The 19,147-nt window shown below is 43.0% G+C and overlaps 2 protein-coding genes and 1 non-coding gene across 12 annotated transcripts in view; all 3 read right to left on the minus strand.

Moving 5' to 3' along the window:
* The window catches only part of GABPB1 (GA binding protein transcription factor subunit beta 1), a 77,150-nt gene extending 65,155 nt beyond the window's left edge, over positions 1 to 11,995 (minus strand). For 4 of the 10 annotated variants that reach the window (XM_050797193.1, XM_050797192.1, XM_050797186.1 and 1 more), the window contains exon 1: positions 10,552 to 11,995. In XM_050797193.1, coding sequence (XP_050653150.1) covers positions 10,552 to 10,575 — 24 coding nt within the window. In that variant the 5' untranslated portion in view covers positions 10,576 to 11,995. Of the gene's footprint in view, positions 1 to 1,936; positions 2,505 to 10,551 lie in introns of those variants that run through there. The other 6 variants (XM_050797196.1, XM_050797195.1, XM_050797188.1 and 3 more) reach the window with 3 other exon arrangements.
* Positions 3,060 to 3,162, minus strand: LOC126960154 (U6 spliceosomal RNA). Its single transcript, XR_007727745.1, has one exon. It is a non-coding gene; the product is annotated as a U6 spliceosomal RNA (small nuclear RNA).
* On the minus strand, positions 9,400 to 10,577 carry LOC126958711 (uncharacterized). Its single transcript, XM_050797215.1, has one exon. It carries the CDS (start codon positions 10,348 to 10,350, stop codon positions 10,003 to 10,005), a length of 348 nt encoding a protein of 115 aa, XP_050653172.1. The 5' UTR covers positions 10,351 to 10,577; the 3' UTR covers positions 9,400 to 10,002.
* Positions 11,996 to 19,147: the final 7,152 nt, after the last annotated feature.

Raw genomic sequence — 19,147 nt, forward strand, 5'->3', positions numbered from 1 at the left:
GCAGGGCAAACATCCCTGAGTAGGTTCTGACAGGCAAGGAAAAGGAAGAATGCACGGAGTTGTGGTTAAGCAAGGTATATTATAGAGGAAACCCCAGCTTAATAATGTTAAACAGTAAGGAATAAGGCTGAAAAAGAATATAAAAAGGTTGGAAAGTCAGAAGTAGAATTTGGACTTTATCTTGTAAACAACTGGGAGCCATTCAAATTTTTGAGCAAATGGTGACCCTTTCAAACATTTATTCAGCACAGGTTCAATTCACTTTGTTTGACAGAATAGACAGTGCAAAGGTCAACAGCACATGTTCTCCCCTTAGGCTTATATGTTTAGCAATGGGTTCAAAAATTTTTCAGGAAAATCATTCTGGCAGCCATATGCAAAACGGATTCAAGGAAGGAAAATCTAAAGTTTAAAGGAAGTAAATAATAGGCAAAAAGAAGAAAGCAAAAGTATGCATCGCAGACTACTTCAAGATTTAAGTATGACAAAATTAAGAGAAATGCTGAAAGCAGGTGGGAGGCTGAATAATAATAAATCTAAAAGTGATGGAAATTCCTTGAGTTTTCCAACAGAAATATCCAGTAAACTATTAGAGCAATAAACATGGATGGGACACACATTTGGGAGCCATCAGCATATAAAACATCTGAGAGGGGAATAGATAATCAAGTACTGATGAGACTAATAGTGCTAAGAGGCTCATGAAACAACAAAGAAAACAGAAAAGCAGTAGTCAGAAGGGAAAACCAGGATGGCAAATTTAACACAAAGGGCAAGGAAAGAACATTAAGAAGCCTCGGTGGAAATAGTAACACATATATACTAGCTGAAGAGAGTCAGGATGAAGCCGTTATTATTGACAAAAAAGATGTCCTCTGAAGCAACAATCTGAATTATGATATTCCAAAACTGCATAATTTAGGAAAGAAGTAGTAAAAGAACTCAGGAGTTGAATAGCCTGGACAACACAGTGAGACTTTGTCTCTACCAGAAAAATACAAAAATTAGCCAGGCATGGTGGTACATGCCTGCAGTCCCAGCTACTCAGGAAACTGAGGTAGGAGGATCACCTGAGCCCAGGGAGGTCAAGGCTGCAGTGAGCTGCAATTGTACTCCAGCCTGGGCAACACAGTGTGACCTTGTCTCAAAAAAAAAAAGTAAGAACTCAGGGCAACAACGGTAAGTCAATTCTTAAAATTTTTGAAAATAAAGAAGAGAAACGCAGCAGATAGAACAGTAGCAGCAGTTCATCAAAATTGATTCTTTTTCCTCCCAAAGTACAGAAGTCTGTACATATTTTAAGATAGCGAAGAAAAAACATTGCAAATAATGATCAAGGCCAGGCGCAGTGGCTCACGCCTGTAATCCCAGCACTTTGGGAGGCCAAGGCAGGCAGATCACAAGGTCAGGAGATCGAGACCATCTGGCTAACACAGTGAAACCCCGTCTCTACTAAAAATAGAAAAAAACAGCCGGGCGTGGTGGCACGCGCCTGTAGTCCCAGCTACTCGGGAGGCTGAGGCAGGAGAATCGCTTGAATCCAGTAGGCAGAGGTTGCAGTGAGCCGAGATTGTGCCACTGCACTCCAGCCTGGGCAACAGAGTAAGACTCCGTCTCAAAAAAAAAAAAAAAAAATCAAAGTGACCAGAGAGGTAGTTAACTGTGGCAGCAGGATTCTTCTTCTATTCAATTTACAAAATAAGATGAAAGAACAGTGATTTGTCATGGTTACAATGAAAAAAAAATGTGCAAGCTTGTATCCTGTTTTCCTTTTTCACTTAAATAGAAGTAAATGGCATCTATTAAGAGTTAAAGAGGAAGAAGGAATATAAGACAACAGAAAAATGCAATTAATAAGATGATTAAGTAGGAAGGGCCTATTTGGAATTGTTCAGCATAAATTTATAGTGGCCAAGAAATCTTCATAATTACTCACCTTCCTCCACAAATATGCTGTGACCTGTGAGGGAAAACAGAAGAAATCGATGGTGGAAAAATCTGACAATATGCGTCCAGTAAAATATAAAATAAGTGACCGATGTCAAAGTGCAGACTGTATCTAGTGCGTACAGGAGTAAGTTAAATGTCTTAGACTGGGTTGCTGTAACAAAATACCATGAACTGGGTAGCTTACTAAACAACAGAAAATGATTTTCTTGTGTGTTTTTTTTTTTGTAGAGATGGGGTCTATGTTGCCGAGGCTGGTCTCAAGCAATCCTCCCACCTCAGCCTCCTCAAAGTGCCAGGATTACAGGTATGAACCACCACACCCAGCCCAGAAAACCATTTTTAATAGTTCTGGAGGCTGAGAAGTCCAAGATAAGGCACTGGCAGATTCAGTATCTGGTAAGGGCCAGCTTCTAGACAGCAGTCTTTTTGCTGTAACCTCATGTGGAAGAAAGAGCTAACAAGCTGTCTGGAGTCTCCTTTTTTTTTTTTTTTTTTTTTTTTTTTTGAGATAGAGTCTCATTCTGTCACCCAGGCTGGAGAGCAGTGGCGCGATCTCTGCTCACCGCAACCTCCACTCCCAGGTTCAAGCGATTCTCCTGCCTCAGCCTCCCGAGTAGCTGGGATTACAGGCTCCTACCACCGTGCCCAGCTAATTTTTGTATTTTTAGTAGAGATGGGGTTTCACCATCTTGGCCAGACTGGTCTTGTACTCCTGACCTCCTGATCTACCCACCTCAGCCTCCTAAAGTGCTGGGATTATAAGCATGAGCTACTGCATCCAGCCTGGAGTCTATTTTTTAAGAGCACTAATCCCACTTGTGAGGGCTCTACCCACCTGAGCTAATCACCTCCCAAAGGCCCCACCTCCTAATGCCATCATCTTGGAGGTTAAGATTTCAACATGAATTATGGGGAGACACAAGTATTTAGACCATAGCACTAAGGGAGAGAAACTGAGGGTCTCTATGAATGGAACAAGTAAAGGAACATAGGAAGAATAATCACATCGGCAAAGACACAGAGTTCACACAAGCCATTCAGGGTGTAAAGGAAATTTTCGGATCATTCACTTACCACACATTTTTTTTTATTTTTTATCATTAAAAAGAATAAACATGGAACACATCACAAATTTATGTGTCATCCTTGTGCAGGGACCATGCTAATCTTCTCTGCATCGTTCCAATTTTAGTATATTTGCTGCTGAAACAAGCACTAGACTACTAATTATTTTTTCCTCTGTTTGGATACATGGGAAGTGCTGTGGACATAAAGGATTCCAGGAGTCAGAAGGGGCTATACATCCAAAACCGTTACCATAATGAGAAGAATCGACCTAATTCCAAAGTTCAGTTCTGTCATTTTAAAACCACCTCAGTCTCTACATGCACAGAATGGGTGTGTTAAAGACAGGTATCATACTGGCATCTACCGACCTCCTTTAAAGAATCATTACTATAGGCTGGGCGCAGTGGCTTATGCCTGTAATCTCAGCACTTTGGGAGGCCAAGGCGGGCAGATCACTTGAGGTCAGAAGTTCGAGACCAGCCTAGCCAACATGGCTAAACCCCGTCTCTACTAAATATAAAAAAGTTAGCTAGGTGTGGTGGCAGGCACCTGTAACTGCAGCTATGTGGGAGAATCACTTGAACTCAGGAGGCAGAGGTTACAGTGAACCAAGATCACGCCACTGCACTCCAGCCTGGGTGACAGAGTGAAACTCCATCTCACAAAAAAAAAAAGAATCACTACTATAGTAAACCACCATAGTAAAAGTATCTTATCCCTCAAGTGTAATGAGACATAAACAAGCTAATTGGGTTATAGGAATGCTCAAGCCTCATTCAGAAAAAAAAGATTCTATATTATATAACATAATCACAGCATTAGTGGGTTTAAAATATTCTTAAAAATAGAATCACAGTCAGGACCAACAAGAGTAGTTTTTTAAAGTTTCAGTTTTGTTTTGTTTTGTTTTTTCTCTTGAGACAGAATCTTGCTCTGTCACCCAGGCTGCAGTACAGTGGCGCAACCTCGGCTCACTACAACCTCCACCTCCCAGGCTAAAGGGTTGCTCCCGCCTCGGCCTCCCGAGTAGCTGTGACACAAGCGCACGCCACCATGTCTGGCTAGTTTTTGTATTTTTAGTAGAGACGGCGTTTCACCATATTGGCCAGGCTGGTCTCGAACTCCTGACCTCAACTGATCCACCCGCCTCAGCCTCCCAAGGTGCGGGAATTACAAACATGAGACAATGCGCCCAGCCATTTTTTTTTTTTATTTTAAACTGCGAAACTTTTAGGCTGGGCACAGTGGCTCACACCTGTAATCACTGCACTTTGGGAGGCCAAGGCAGGCAGATCACAAGGTCAAGAGATCGAGACCATCCTGGCCAACATGGTGAAACCACGTTTCTACTAACAATGCAAAAATTTGCTGGGCGTGGTGGCGCACGCCTGTAGTCCCAGCTACTCGGGAGGCTGAGGCAGGAGAATCACTTGAACCCAGGAGGTGGAGACTGCAGTGAGCTAAGATCGTGCCACTGCACTCCTGCCTGGTGACAGAGACTCCATCTCAAAAAAAAAAAAATTAAAAAAAAAAAAATCATAGTATCAGTGTGCTCAGTATTTTTTTAATCAAAGGAGATGGAGGTGGACATTTTCCATTATTTCATTTTAATTGACTTTAATTTACCATGCACTATAAAACTATATAATGCCATGAAAAGATGTTTTAATATTATCAAAATTAGTATTTTATAGGTTCCTTATCTGCAATTCAAAAAATCCAAAAAACTTCTGAAACCCAAAATAACTCATCTTGTGGTAAACCTTACCCAAACTGATATGAAGCTATTTACAGTCTTTATCCTATTTAGTGCAAACATTGATACATTTTGCTGCAGAAACAGTAACATTTTTGAAGGGGGATACTGCACTGGACTCTATTGGAAGGCTATACATTACTACCTTGCCCTTATCAAAAAAAAATTCCTAATTCCATAACCTATTAGACTCTAAGAGTTTGAATGGTGGACTGTGATCCTATAATTGCTAACATTTATTGAGCTATTAACTATGTGTCAGATACTGTTCACTTTATATGAAATAACTCATTTAATCTTTCCAATCATCATGAGCTAAGTATTATAATAATCCCCATTTTACAAAGAAGGAAACTGAGACATGGAGAGATTAAGTAAACTGCCTAAAATCACACAGCTAGAGTGTGACTAACTGGGATGACACTGGGATGAATATTTAAAACATTACACATAAGAGTAACAAAACACAAGAAAATGGGATAATTGATTATGCTAGGTGCTAGGAGTCAGTGATATGTTTCTCTACTCAATTGATATTACTTCCAGAATAAGGAATCAAACAAAAAATTACAAAACACTACATGCATTTACAAATTCTCATTTATGTACAATTTCTACAAACTTGCTTAAAATGCAGAGTATAAAACCCAAATTTCTCAGCTTATGTAACATATTTATTTTTTATTGAAAAATAACATCTTAATATCTTAATTACAACACATGATAATTTATAGTCATTGTAGAAGTTAGAAAATTTGGATAAGCAAAAAAAAAATAATCACCTATAAAACTACACTCAGAAATAACCATTTAACAATTTGGCACATATCCTCCCAAACATCAATATATTTTGGGTTTTTTTACCAAATGGAATCATGTTTTTAAATCTTACTTTTTCTCACTTACATATACCAAGACATCCTTTCATGTATTTATATTATTCTATCATTATTTTCATGGCTGAGAAGGCAGTACCCCACTGTATGGATGGACCCTAACAATCACTGTGAAACATTTAGGTTTACAGTTTTACCATATAATGATCAATAGTACTGGTTCTAGAGTCACAGTGGTTGGATTCAAGTCCTGGCCCTAAAACTTAAAGTAACTCAGGCATCTTGAGCAAGCAACCTCATTTCTCTATGCCTGTTTTCTCTTCTGAAAAACAGAAATAGTACTACCCACTCCATATGATTACCGTGGGGGTCAAAGGCATTAACACACAGCTTGTATAACCAACAACACTGCAATTGGTATGCTCACAGCTAAATATTCACACACACCTTTACTACACCAAAAAAAAATTCTTTAAAGGGAATTTCCATGTCAGAAAGTATGCCCATTTTTAAGGCTTCTGAATCTGCCAAATTACAGTGTGGTTTACAGTCCTTCATTAAATAGCCTTCTCACTTAATACTCATTTCTCTTTATCAAAAAAGGCAAAAACTATTATCCAGTTAAGTTAACCAGCTTGTTTCACTGAATTAGTTTTTTGTTCTTCCACCTATAAACCTTGGCATATTTAATAAAACCTCAAAGTTTATAGGTAACTTGAAGACACCTAGCCCAAATTCTCCTTCAGCACGATTCCTCTACTCTAGAATCCTCAATCTGTCAGTGAAAAGGAACAGCCTACCACCCAAAACAACTCATTCTATTTTCACAGTTTTGAGGAAATTCCTCTTGAAATAGAGCAGAAATCTGTTTCTTTTAAACTTCTACCCACTGACCCTAGTTCCTTCTGGTCAAATCTGATCCTTCTGTGTGACAGAACACCAAATCCTTAAAGGTGGCTGTTACTTCTTAAAAGAAGCTCCTCTTCTTTAGGTCAAATATCCAATTTTTTCAACTTTTTCTCATTTCCATTTCTCTCATGATCAAGGTCCTCGTTTATGCTCTACAGATAAGTGATTTTGACACTTTGATGTCTACCACCTTGGAAATGAGAAAAATAAAGGTCCGTTCCTACCCTATGTTAAGTTTGGGCCTCTGTGTGGTTTCTTATTAGCTCTCCAGATTATTCTGATAAAGTCTGAGAATGAATACAAGGTCTCACTTATGATAGTATGCTACCCAAAAAGCCAACTCAATACCCCACGTATAATATAACTAGTACAAAGTAAAGTGGGGCTAACACCTTGCTCTTTCAATAAGCTGTTCTACCATCTTCAGAATTACTCTCCAACAGGTTTGGTGGCTGACGCCTGTAATCCCAACACGTGGGAGGCCAAGGTGGGAGGATCACTTGAGTCCAGAAGTTTGAGATCAGCTTGGGCAACATAGTGAGACCTCGTCTCTACAAAAAAATTTAAAAATTAGCCGGACACGTTGGGAGGTACCTGTAGTCCCAGCTACTCAGGAGGCTGAGGCAGAGGCAGCATCGCTTGAGCCTGAAAGGTGGAGCTTGCAGTGAAGTATAACTGCACCACTGCACTAAGCCTGGGTAACAGAGAAAGCAAGACCCTGTCAAAGAAAGAAAAGGTTCAGAGGGGAACACAGGGAGGGAAGAAGGGAGAGAAGGAGGGAAGGGAGGGAGGGAGGGAGGGAAGGAGGGAGACAGACAGACAGACAGACAGAGGAAGGTGCACTAGCCCACCAACAACCGAACTGACAGCTGATTGCACCAAAGCATCTTCTCTGTATAGAGCACTGTGATGTCAACACTGAGAAAAAACACAGGCCCTAATACTGATCTCATCTAGTGCTAGATTTACCTTCTAGAAAGCATGATGGAACAAACATCTTCAGAAAACTATAATACTAATTATAGCTATACCAAAGTAGGCACATCAGGCTATAGAAACATTGTGATTACTAGCTGGAAATCCTACTAGTTGTGGGGGAGGAGAGGGGAGGGGAAGGATGACACTAAGGAAACTAAGTTGCTCTGAACTTCGAGATTTTGTGTGGGTTTGTTTTTTAACGTTTGCAAAGTCAGAAGAGATGAAGGCCATCAGAGAGTTCATCTGAACTCAGGCTACCTGCAAACAGAGACTGGGTAACCACCTCAAGCACCCTCAAAAATAAATTCATGATGCAAAACTTCATGTAATTTCTGAATTCCTCATGACATGTGAACTTTACCTGTTACTATTTCTAACAAGGTAATGAAGGGCAAAGGAAAAACAAAACAAAACAAAACATCCATGGTAGAGGAGATGTGGTCCATTATAATGACACAATGTTAGAGGAAAAAACAAACTAAAACCAAGCATACTTTTTTTTTTTTTTTGAGACGGAGCAGAGTTTCGCTCTTGTTGCCCAAGCTGGATTGCAATGGCGCTATCTCGGCTCATTGCAACCTCCATCTCTCTGGCTCAAGCGATTCTCCTGCCTCAGCCTCCCAAGTAGCTAGGATTACAGGCGCACGCCACCGCACCCAGCTAATTTTTTGTACTTTTAGTAGAAATGGGGCTTCACCGTGTTAGCCAGGCTGGTCTCAAACTCTTGACCTCAGGTGATCGGCCCGCCTCCGCCTCCCCAAGTGCTGGGATTGCAGGCGTGAGCCACTGTGCCTGGCCAAACCAAGTAAACTTAACCAAGATCCAATCTATTTTCATTTAAACAGCAAACATTAAAAATACACCTGGTATTTTCTAACAATTACACCAAGAATGACCAGATGCTTCCTGTTGATGGAACAGTAGAGAACTACAGACTGACAGATTCAGACTAGAGTTCACAGTAACAACTAGAAACAAACTTAGCTTCCTTTCAAAACCATAAAAGTATGGCCTTAAATTTTTACCCATTAATCAGTTAGGTATAATTGTCTCCCAACCTAGAAAACCCAGAATGATTCAAAGAGACAAAGAACTGTAAGGATACGTATCTGCGAACTATTCGTTTCACCAAAGGACTCACTGCAGAACTATTTTCCGTAGAATCTGCACCTCCTATAGTTTTCAGCATGTTTCATTTTTAAAATAACATTTACACACCAGTGTTAATAGCATATGTAATGTGGAATTCACGTGTTACTTGTGTAAATCATTGTACGTACTAGAATTAAATTTTTTAATCACTTAAGAATATTTTCAAATGTTCCTGAGTCTCCAAGATCATAGGAAGATTATGCAGTCATTATTTGTGATTTTGTTTAGGTACCTAAATTCCAACTTTTAAAAAAAGCTGGAGCCCGGTAAAAAAAAGTATGGGAATCAATCTTATTCGTCTTGTTAAAATGTGTCTTGCATAACATCCTGATTTGACTTGTATGGTGAAAGCACGGTAAGAATGACACATTTCTGTTTTTTGGTATTAAAAAAAAAAAAGTATGAGTGTACAGTGGAGTGTTCCAGAGGTTACATGGTGTGCTAACCACAACAGTGACGTAGTTTTGAGAATCTTCTATTAAACCAGGCATTAAAAAGATTTGCAAAAATGCAAGATGTTACTCTTAACAAATCATCTATGTTAACATGTAATGGATGTATTTTTTGTTTTTGGGAAAAAAAACCCGGGAGAAAAAAAAAACAAAGCCATCTTTAGTTTCCTCAAAGTCTGACCCTGAAAATGGAAGTATCAAAGCTGATGGTTTATACGTCAGTGAGAAAAAAATTTAAACCAAGCTGGGTGGGTCTTTACATGAGATAAACTATCTACAAGAATGTCTGACCACTAACTTCTGCATAATAAATGAGTGGATCTTTTCATTCTGGGATGGCAATGTACTTTACAAGGACCATTTACAGCCTACATCAAACCTTTTTCTAGATAAAAAACGTACTTCAGTAACTTGCCTGAATTGAAAGAGCAAAACAGTCCGGAGAGAAAACTTAAAATGTTTCCACATTATCAAGCCCCCTTCAGAAGTACTGTGGTCTCGGCCCCTCCTTTGAACAGATGTCCGCTCGCCACAGTCCAATCAGGTTTAAAGCAAGAGTATTTGTACTGAAAACAAGCTTCAAGTGGGAAGACACACACAAAGCAGGCCTGTATCATTCCTTTGGTTTCAGTTTTCACGATGCACCCTTGAGGCTAGGCACGCTGATTCAACACACTTGGAGAGCTTCACCGAAACACACTAAATACACACTGATGAACTGTGCCCTGGCAGAGATGACCTGGCAAAATTCTCAACTTTTTCCCTGAGGCCGTGCACCCGCGGGTCTCGGCGGCGAAGTCTTTCGGGCAGAAGTCCCAAGCCTTCAAAACGGCAGGCTTCAGTCCCCGCGGCCAAGGCTGTCGCTGCGGGGGCCCCGCGCGGGACTGGCCAGGCTCTCCCGTTAACCCTGTCTGGGCCGGCCGATCCCGCCGCGGCCCGAGCGCCTCTCGGCCCCGCAGCACAGGGCGCCCAGGACCCGCCGCCCCCGCCGCCCGTTCCCCTCTCCGGAGAGCCCAGCGGGGCCGTCAAGCTGCCCAGACAAAGGGTACCGCGGCGCCAGAGGCCGGGCCCGGCCGCGCCTGCCTTCCTCCTCCCGCCCACTGCCAACCTCCAGTCGCCCGCAGAACCTCCGCTGCCTCGGCGCGACCCCATCGCCACCCCGGGGCTGCCGCTCGGGACCGGCCCGCCGGGCAGCCGCGAGGAGGCCGCCGCACGCCAGGGCCGAGGAGGGGGCGGCGGCCGCCACCATGTCTGCCCGCCCCTCCCAGAAGCGGGGTGCCCAGCGGACAAAGCGCAGCGGCGGCGCAGGCGGAGCGGGCGCCCAGGTCGACCCCGCCGACCCCCGCGGAATAAGCGGGGCCAGGAGCCCCGGAAACCCGGCGCCTTAATGCAATAAACAGGAAATCGCGGGGATGATCTGGGTTCCGGGGGAAGTGGAATTATTTTTTACCAGCGAAGAGATCAACTTCCACATCCGGTGGTAACAGGGCCCTACACAGACCCGCACTGACCTGGAAAAGCTTCGGGAGCGGCGACGGGAAGGCAGCAGGAGGTGGTGCGGGGACCCGAGGCGCCTCGTACCCGGCCGGGCTGACGCGGCCCCGCTACACACAAAGCGCTTCAGCAGCACAGGGCGCTATTTTCCGAAAATGCCGCGTCTGGTCGGCGCCCAAAATCCCCACCGAAAAGTCCCCCGTGCTGCGCGCGGAGGGACACATGGTGTGCGAGTGAGTCAAGCTCCCAGCATCCCTCCCGGACCCGGCCCTCGTCAGCTGCTCGCCCGAGGATTTTCCGCCTCTGCACTCATCGGCAGATCCCGCTCCTACCCACTCCCTGACTCTGTTCCCACGGGGAGAGAGGGGAAAGAGAGTCTGATTTTTTAACGAAAGGGATGAAAGTATGCCATTTCTAGCGCTTCAGCCACACAAAGAAAGCGGCGGAATGATCCGCTCTCGGCGACCGCAAGTCCCGGCCCACCCGGCGCCTGCGCGGCAGCGGGGGTGGGAGCTGCGGCCGGCCATGTGCGCGGCGGAGAGGCTGGGTGGCCGCGGAGCCTTCCCGCCTGTTTCTGCGGTGGGTAGTAGTTTGGGAACTAATGTTCTGTGCTAACCTTCGTATCTCTGTGACATGACCGTTTAAAGACGGAGAGTGCGGAATCTTTGGACTTTAAGCTTGCCAACTGAGCGGCCTAGCAGAATCCTGGGAGACGGAAGGACAGGAGGCTAGGATTTACCTTTTAAGTGTCCCTAGATTCAACTAGTCAAACTGGGACGGGAGACGCTGTGAAGGTACCAGGGAAGGAACGAGTGAGGTTCCTTTTCCACTTTTGCATAAACTCAACGGTCAGATTCATGACGAAGATGTACATATTTCTGTAGATTTTTTTCCCGAGCATTCTAATGATGCCTCATATTTCGTAGATCCTAGTAACTGCTTGGATTACTGCCACCTCAGAGGTAGAGATCTGTTTTTCCGTGGCTGGAATGTCAAAACTTTTGTTGTATTTTATTAAGTAGCAAAAGTTTGGAGATTGCAAGGTTAAAAAAAAAAAAAAAAAAAAAAGCTTTATGAACTTAATCTAGATGTGATTTGCTAAGGAACTTAACATATTGATATGTTTTTCGCAGGGGAGTCAGGGCATGGCTTTTCCAACCTAGTAACTGCAACTTATAGCATCCTACATCTAGGACTTGGGAGTATGTGAGACAGCGCCAAGAATTTAATCCAAGAGAACTGACAAGCTTAAATGAAATCCACATTGCCCACTGATTTTGTGCAGCCTCAGATAAGTAATCTTTCTCCACTTAGCCTTTTGTAACAATTGATGTAATAAAGGTTTGTAGTCTTTGCGTAATTTATTAAAGCATCGTGGCTAAAACAAAAAAAGCGTAGGAACCATAGTCTATGTTTTCTTTTGATTTAATATTTTCATTGCTTCAGTTAATAGAAATTTGTCAAAATGCTGATGTTTTTCTGTAGCATTATTTGAATGAGCATTGTTTGAGTGAACATTCAGCTAATTATTGTTAGAAAATCGTTGCCCCCAGAATGAGCATTGTTTGAGTGAACATTCAGTTAATTATTGTTAGAAAATCGTTTCCCTCATTAATCTTACGCTGTAGAATGTAGACAAGTAAGTAGGCATCATCAGTATGATGAGAGTGAAGCTACTTAATACTGTGGAATCAAATAAAGGAGGAACCCCTTACTAAACCAAGAGGGAGGAATAAAATGGAATGGGACTAGAGAAGCAATTGGCTTTAATAAGGGTATTGTGGAAAACCTAGATAAGAAGCAGTAAGTACCGATGTTTGGAGGCAAACACTGGAGAGATTTTTGGGTAAAGAAGACAGTGCTGGAGGTCTGCTTGTGAAGGCTTTGAATGCTATGTGCAGAAGTGAGCTTCTGAGAGCCAGGAGGAAGATATTGAAAGATTTTAAGTAGAAGAATCAGGATTGAATTCATTTTAGACAGATCACTGTTACACAAAAATTTGAGGCAAGGAAAAGAGTTTGGAGTAAACAGTAGACTGAGCCAACAATGACTTGGACTGAGTTGGTGGCAAGTAGTTGTGAAGATGATGAAGTGGTTATTGGGAGATTTCGTTAACTGAAAATGACTGAGGAAAATAGATGTCAGAGGTGACTGCCAAATGAGTTGGAGCAGCTACGAGGACAGTAATATCTTCACTGAGATTAGAAACAAAATAAGAGAATATATGTTAGGGAAGAAAGAACTCTCTGTTTCGACCATGTAAAATTCGAAGTGCCTGTGAGCCAACCAGACAGATACGTGTAGTCAGCAATTAGATATTCATTCAACACTGTTGGAAGAAATAAAGCAGCTGAATAAATGAAATAAAGCAGCAGCAAAACAAACGGTTCCAACTCCTGTTTTGAGAGGGAAACAGCGTATAAACAAGTTTTTAAAATGAGAAAATATCCCGTAAGTTTGTGAAGAAGGCCGGGTGCAGTGGCTCACGCCGGTAATCCCAGCACTTTGGGAGGCTGAGGTGGGTGGATCTCCTGAGCTCAGGAGTTAGAGAGCACCCTGGCCGACCTGGCGAAACCCCATCACTACTAAAAATACAAAAATTAGCTGGGCACAATGGCACGCTCGTGTAATCCCAGGTACTCCGGAGGCTGAGGCAGGAGAATAGCTTGAACCCAGGACATGGAGGCTGCAGTGAGCCGCGATCTCGCCACTGCATTCCAGCCTGGGCGATGGAAGGAGACTTCGTCTCAAAAAGGAAAAAAAAAAAAGTTTGTGAAGAGAATTAAAGGCTGATTGGATGAAGTGTTAGTCTGGGGAAAAGAGAGCAGACTTTTGGTGGTTGGTTGATCAGAGATGGCCTCACTGAGAAGGTATTAGAAAGGACTTAAGAACAGAGTGTGAGACCAAAATAGCAGGGCAAAGGCCCTAAGGTGAGAAGTTTGTTGTGTTTAGGGAACAGCAAGGTCAGTGTAGCTGAAGTCTACTGACCAAAAGAAGGAATGATAGGAGGTGAAGTCTTCAGCCTCGATAAGGTGACATGCACTGGAAGCCATTGAAGGATTTACGAAACGGAGTATCATGGACTAGGATAGTAGCAGTAGAGATGAGGAAAGTGGATGGATCCAAAAAGCTGACCTATCTTGCTCACCAATTAAATGAGGAAAAGGAGGAATCAATAGTGATGCCTAGGTTTGGGGCATGTTGTCTAGGTGGAATTAATTTTAATTACACCTTTTATTTAACCCAGTATATCCAAATATTATTTCACATGTGATCAATATAAAAAATCACTAAACATTAAAAATATTTTACATTTTTCTCATAACTAAGCATTTGAAATCTGGTGTGTATTTTATACTTATAACATATCTCAGTACTTGATTTCGTAAAATTTCCAGCTGAAAAAATAGATTCACATATCCAAGTCGTTCCAAGCATACTTAAAAGTTGTACGGTAATCGAATCGTGTGTATTTTTAAATTTTATTTTAAATTAAAGTTAGGATTATGAATTCGGTTCCTAAATTAGCCTCATTTCACTTCCTGCATTTCAAGTGGGACAAGTTGTTACCATATTGGACAGTGCAGTCTAGTGAAATAGAGAATAGTGGAAAGTCAGACTTAAAAAGTTTAGAACCAGCTCTGGAAGGCCTTGGATGTCAGATTAAAGGACTGAGATTTTACCCTTGAGTCAGGCAGAACAATGGATGGTTTTTGAACTAAGGAGTGACACAACATTGTGCTTATGACTAGAAAGAGGCCACTAGGTGGCCAGCTGTGAGTCAGGACACCCTTCAGTTGCTTTGACTTCAGCCTTGTGGATTCAAAGTCTGATTTTTGTCAGCACTCTAGAGCAGTTCCACCAAGAGTGTGGTCCACAGGGCAGTGCCAGTCTGTAAGCCCTTTGTTACACATCCATGACAAGTCATTTACAGAAAGTAAATGTAGAAACTTATAGCAATTTAACAGACTAATTTTATTTCTGTGGGTCTAATAAAAATTTGAGGGACTGTACTTTGCATATATCTTTATTCCCTTTTTTTTGTTTGTTTTTTGTGTTTGAGATAAGTCTTGCTCTGTCGCCAGTCTGGAGTGCAGTGGTGCAATCTCGGCTCACTGCAACCTCCGCCTCCCAGGTTCAAGCAATTCTTCTGCCTCAGCCTCCCGAATAGCTGGGATTACAAGTATGCACCACCACACCCAGCTAATTTTTGTATTTTCAGTAGAGACGGGGTTTCACCATGTTGGCCAGGATGGTCTTGATCTCCTGACCTTGTGATCTGCCCGCCTCGGCCTCCCAAAGTGCTGGGATTACAGGCGTAAGCCACCGTTCCTGGCCTTTTTTTCCCTTTTTCTTTTCCTTTTTTTTTTTTTTTTGAGACAGAGTTTCGCTCTTACTGCCCAGGCTGGAGTGCGATGGTGCGATCCCGGCTCACAGCAACCTCCGCCCACCCCCCACCCCACCCCCCCGAGTTGAATTGGTACTCCTACCTCACTCTCCCAAGTAGCTGGGATTACAAGCATGCGCCACCACACCCTGCTAATTTTGTATTTTTAGCAGAGACGAGGGTTTCTCCGTGTTGGTCAGACTGGTCTCCAACTCCCGACCTCAGGTGATCCACTTGCCTTGGCCTCCCAAAGTACTGGGATTACAGGTGTGAGCCACCGCACCTGGCCGTTTTTTTCCTTTTTCTAATAATTTTTATCATATTACATAAAAGTACCTATGGTCTCACAGATGAAGGGAGTCAGAAGAACCAAACTCCCAGAAGACTTACGTAAATCTAAATGCCTTTTTTACTTTGGAGTGAAAACTGTAATAGCTGAACTACAACGGACATTGCTCATTTTCTCCCTGCATGTAGACATGGAAAGCTATATGGAAATAACCGAGTTTATAGTAGCTACCATATATTAAACGTTTCCTGTATGCCAGCCACTGTGCAAAGCCTATTACATATATTGTCTCATTTAATCCTCACAACTCTGTAAAATAAGTATTGTTTGCCCCATTTTTCCAATCAAGAAACTGAGGCTAAAATAGGTTGAATAACTTACCTAAATTCACCAACCTCAAAGATGTTAAAGACGGTTCTAATACAGGTCTCTCATTTCCTTCTTGATTAGGAATACTACTTTGAGGCCGGGTGCGGTGGCTCAAGCCTGTAATCCCAGCACTTTGGGAGGCCAAGACGGGCAGATCACGAGGTCAGGAGATCGAGACCATCCTGGCTAACACGGTGAAACCCCGTCTCTACTAAAATACAAAAAAAATTAGCCGGGCGAGGTGGCGGGCGCCTGTACTCCCAGCTACTCGGGAGGCTGAGGCCGGAGAATGGCATGAACCCGGGAGGCGGGGCTTGCAGTGAGCTGAGATCCAGCCACTGCACTCCAGCCTGGGCGACAGAGCCAGACTCCGTCTCAAAAACAAAAACAAAAAAAAAAGGAATACTACTTTGAAATGAGAGACCTGTACTGTATCTGTTAATACCAAATTCCCTGGCATAAAGACTTAGTACATTGTTTAAAGAGAATGCATGAAGTTAACTGCATTACCTTCTGGAGGGTTCATTTGTGAATTTGGGGCCAAAGTAAAGGTAGTTAGTGGTGTTCTAACAGCATCAAACAAATGAATTCATTTCTTTTTTGGGGGGGTGGGGTGGAGGGAATAAGGTCTCACCCTGTCGCCCATGCAGGCTAGAAGGCCATGAAGTGATCTCGGCTGACTGCAGTCTCAACCTGGGCTCAAGCAATCCTCCCACCTCAGCCTCCTGAGTAGCTGGGACTACAGGTGCACACCACCGTGCCCAGCTCATTTTTGTATGTTTTGTAGAGACTGGGTTTTGCCACGTTACCCAGGCTGTTCTCGAACTCGTGAGCTCGAGTGATCCTTCCACCTCAGCCTCCCAGAGTGCTGGGATTACAGATGTAATCTGCCACACCTAGCCAAATGCATTCATTTCTACAATAGAAATATGTCTCTTTGCTCCTATCTTGAATTTGTAGACTCCCATAAATCAATAAAAAATAAGACAGCCAATAAAAAATGAGTAGAGGCCAGGCGCAGTGGCTCACACCTATAATCCAAGCACTTTGGGAGGCCCAGGCAGGCAGATCACCTGAGGTCAGGAGTTTGAGACCAGCCTGGCCAACATGACAAAACCCTATCTCTAATAAAAATATAAAAATTAGCCGGACGTGGTGGCACGTGCCTGTAATCCCAACTACTCGGGAGGCTGAGACAGGAGAATTGTTTGAACCCAGGAGGCAGAGGTTGCAGTGAGCCAAGATCATGCCACTGCACTCCAGCCTGGGTGACAGAGCAAGACTCCATCTCAAAAAAAAAAAGGGTAGAAACTTAAAACAGTCACCTCACAAAAGAGGGTATCTAAATATTAGTTCCTTAAAAAAAATTTTTTTAAAAAGGCATGTAGATGGCCGAAAAACATGTAAAAGGTACTCAACTAATTTAATCATTAGAGAAATGCAAATTAAAACCTAAATGAGATTTTAATCTCACATCCAACAGAATAGCTAAAATGAAAAACCCAGAAAATGCCAAATGTTTGTTAAGAGTTGGAGTAACTAAAACTACACGGCTGCTGGAAATGTATATTGGTATGACCACTTTGGGAAATGGGAAGTTCAACAAACAGGCAAACCAATCTAGATTTAGGAATATATGTTTAGGTAGTAAAAGTATAAAGAAAAGAAATAGCTGGCTTTGCAGGGCGTAGTGCTTGAGAGGTAATGGGTGTTTCTGGAGTACTGTTGATGTTCTGTTCCTAAGTAGGGTGCTATGGTTTGAGTTTGGTTTGCCTGACCTTACCAAGTCCCATGTTAAAATTTGATCCCCAGTGTTGGAGGTGAGGCCTGGTGGGAAGGGTTGTGGGAGTGGGTTTCTCATAAGTGGCTTGGTATTCTGGAAGGAGTGAGTTCATTAAGAGACTGGCACCTCCTCTCTCCTTTCTCTCGCTATGTGATTTCTGCATATGTCATCTCCCGTCTGCCTTCCACCACGAGTGGAAGCAGCCTGAAGCCCTCACTGGGAGCAGATACTGCTGTCATGCTTCTTGTACAGCCTGCAAAACCATAAGCCAAATAAGCCTAACATTCTAAGACACTGGTATTACATGAGTGTTCTTTCTTTTTTTTTTTTTTTTTTTTTGAGACGGAGTCTCGCTCTGTCGCCCAGGCTGGAGTGCAGTGGCCGGATCTCAGCTCACTGCAAGCTCCGCCTCCCGGGTTCCCGCCATTCTCCTGCCTCAGCCTCCCGAGTAGCTGGGACCACAGGCGCCGCCACCTCGCGCCCGCTAATTTTTTGTGTTTTTAGTAGAGACGGAGTTTCGCCGTGTTAGCCAGGATGGTCTCGATCTCCTGACCTTGTGATCCGCCCGTCTCGGCCTCCCAAAGTGCTGGGATTACAGGCTTGAGCCACCGCGCCCGGCCCATGAGTGTTCTTTCTATGATTTATCGAGAAGTAGGTTTTTTGGAGAAAAATGTACTTTCAGTATATATAATATATTTCATGGTTAGTTATTTTTAAAACTCCTGAGCAATACTGGATACATATTACCAACTATTATTTCCTTTACTGAGCCAATTTTTCTGTAAATGCAGCACAAATGTGAAAGATAAGGTAGGCCTGAATTCTGGGGAATGACAATGGTGAAGGAAAGGCGAGACAGAGGCAAAAGACACTGCAGAACTCACGCTCAAAATCTCAATCATCCTTAACACCTTCCCTCATCCCATCATGTTGAATCAGATGTCAGTAGCAATTTTATGTGGCATTTTTTAAGCTTGCAAAAAGTTATAAACAGAAAATGGTCATTTTATCACTCCATCACAGGCAAAAAAACATGAAATTAAGCTAGGAGACATGTTCAGGTGATTAGGTAGAGCATAGACTAAAAACCAGTGAACTTGTAAAAAAAAAAAAAATTGCCATGATGGGGACAAAAAAAAAAAAAGATTTGAGCTTGTGGCTCCTCACTCCATCTCCTGTGACTCTCACCTTACCCCCACTGCCTTCGTGTTTTTTGTAGAAAGAGAAATTATATTTTATGTGGATTGAGTTTAAGATTATGCCAGAGGCTGGGTGCGGTGGCTCAAGCCTGTAATCCCAGCACTTTGGGAGGCCGAGACGGGTGGATCACGAGGTCAGGAGATCGAGACCATCCTGGCTAACACGGTGAAACCCCATCTCTACTAAGAAATACAAAAAACTAGCCGGGCGAGGTGTCAGGCGCCTGTAGTCCCAGCTACTCGGGAGGCTGAGGCCGGAGAATGGCGTGAACCCGGGAGGCGAAGCTTGCAGTGAGCTGAGAGCGCGGGTGCGGTGGCTCACTGCACTCCAGCCTGGGCGACAGAGCGAGACTGGTGAAACCCCGTCTCAAAAAAAAAAAAAAATTAACAGATGATGCCAGAGTATCAAGGTAGAATTATTAAAGTCGGAGACACAAAAGCTAAGATTTGGTACTCTGAAAAAAAAAAAAAAAGTTGGTGATAGAAAATTAGAAATTATCCATTCCTAGAAAGATAATAATAAAG

The sequence above is a fragment of the Macaca thibetana genome, chromosome 7, assembly GCF_024542745.1.
Source record: "Macaca thibetana thibetana isolate TM-01 chromosome 7, ASM2454274v1, whole genome shotgun sequence".
Taxonomy (NCBI): domain Eukaryota; kingdom Metazoa; phylum Chordata; class Mammalia; order Primates; family Cercopithecidae; genus Macaca; species Macaca thibetana.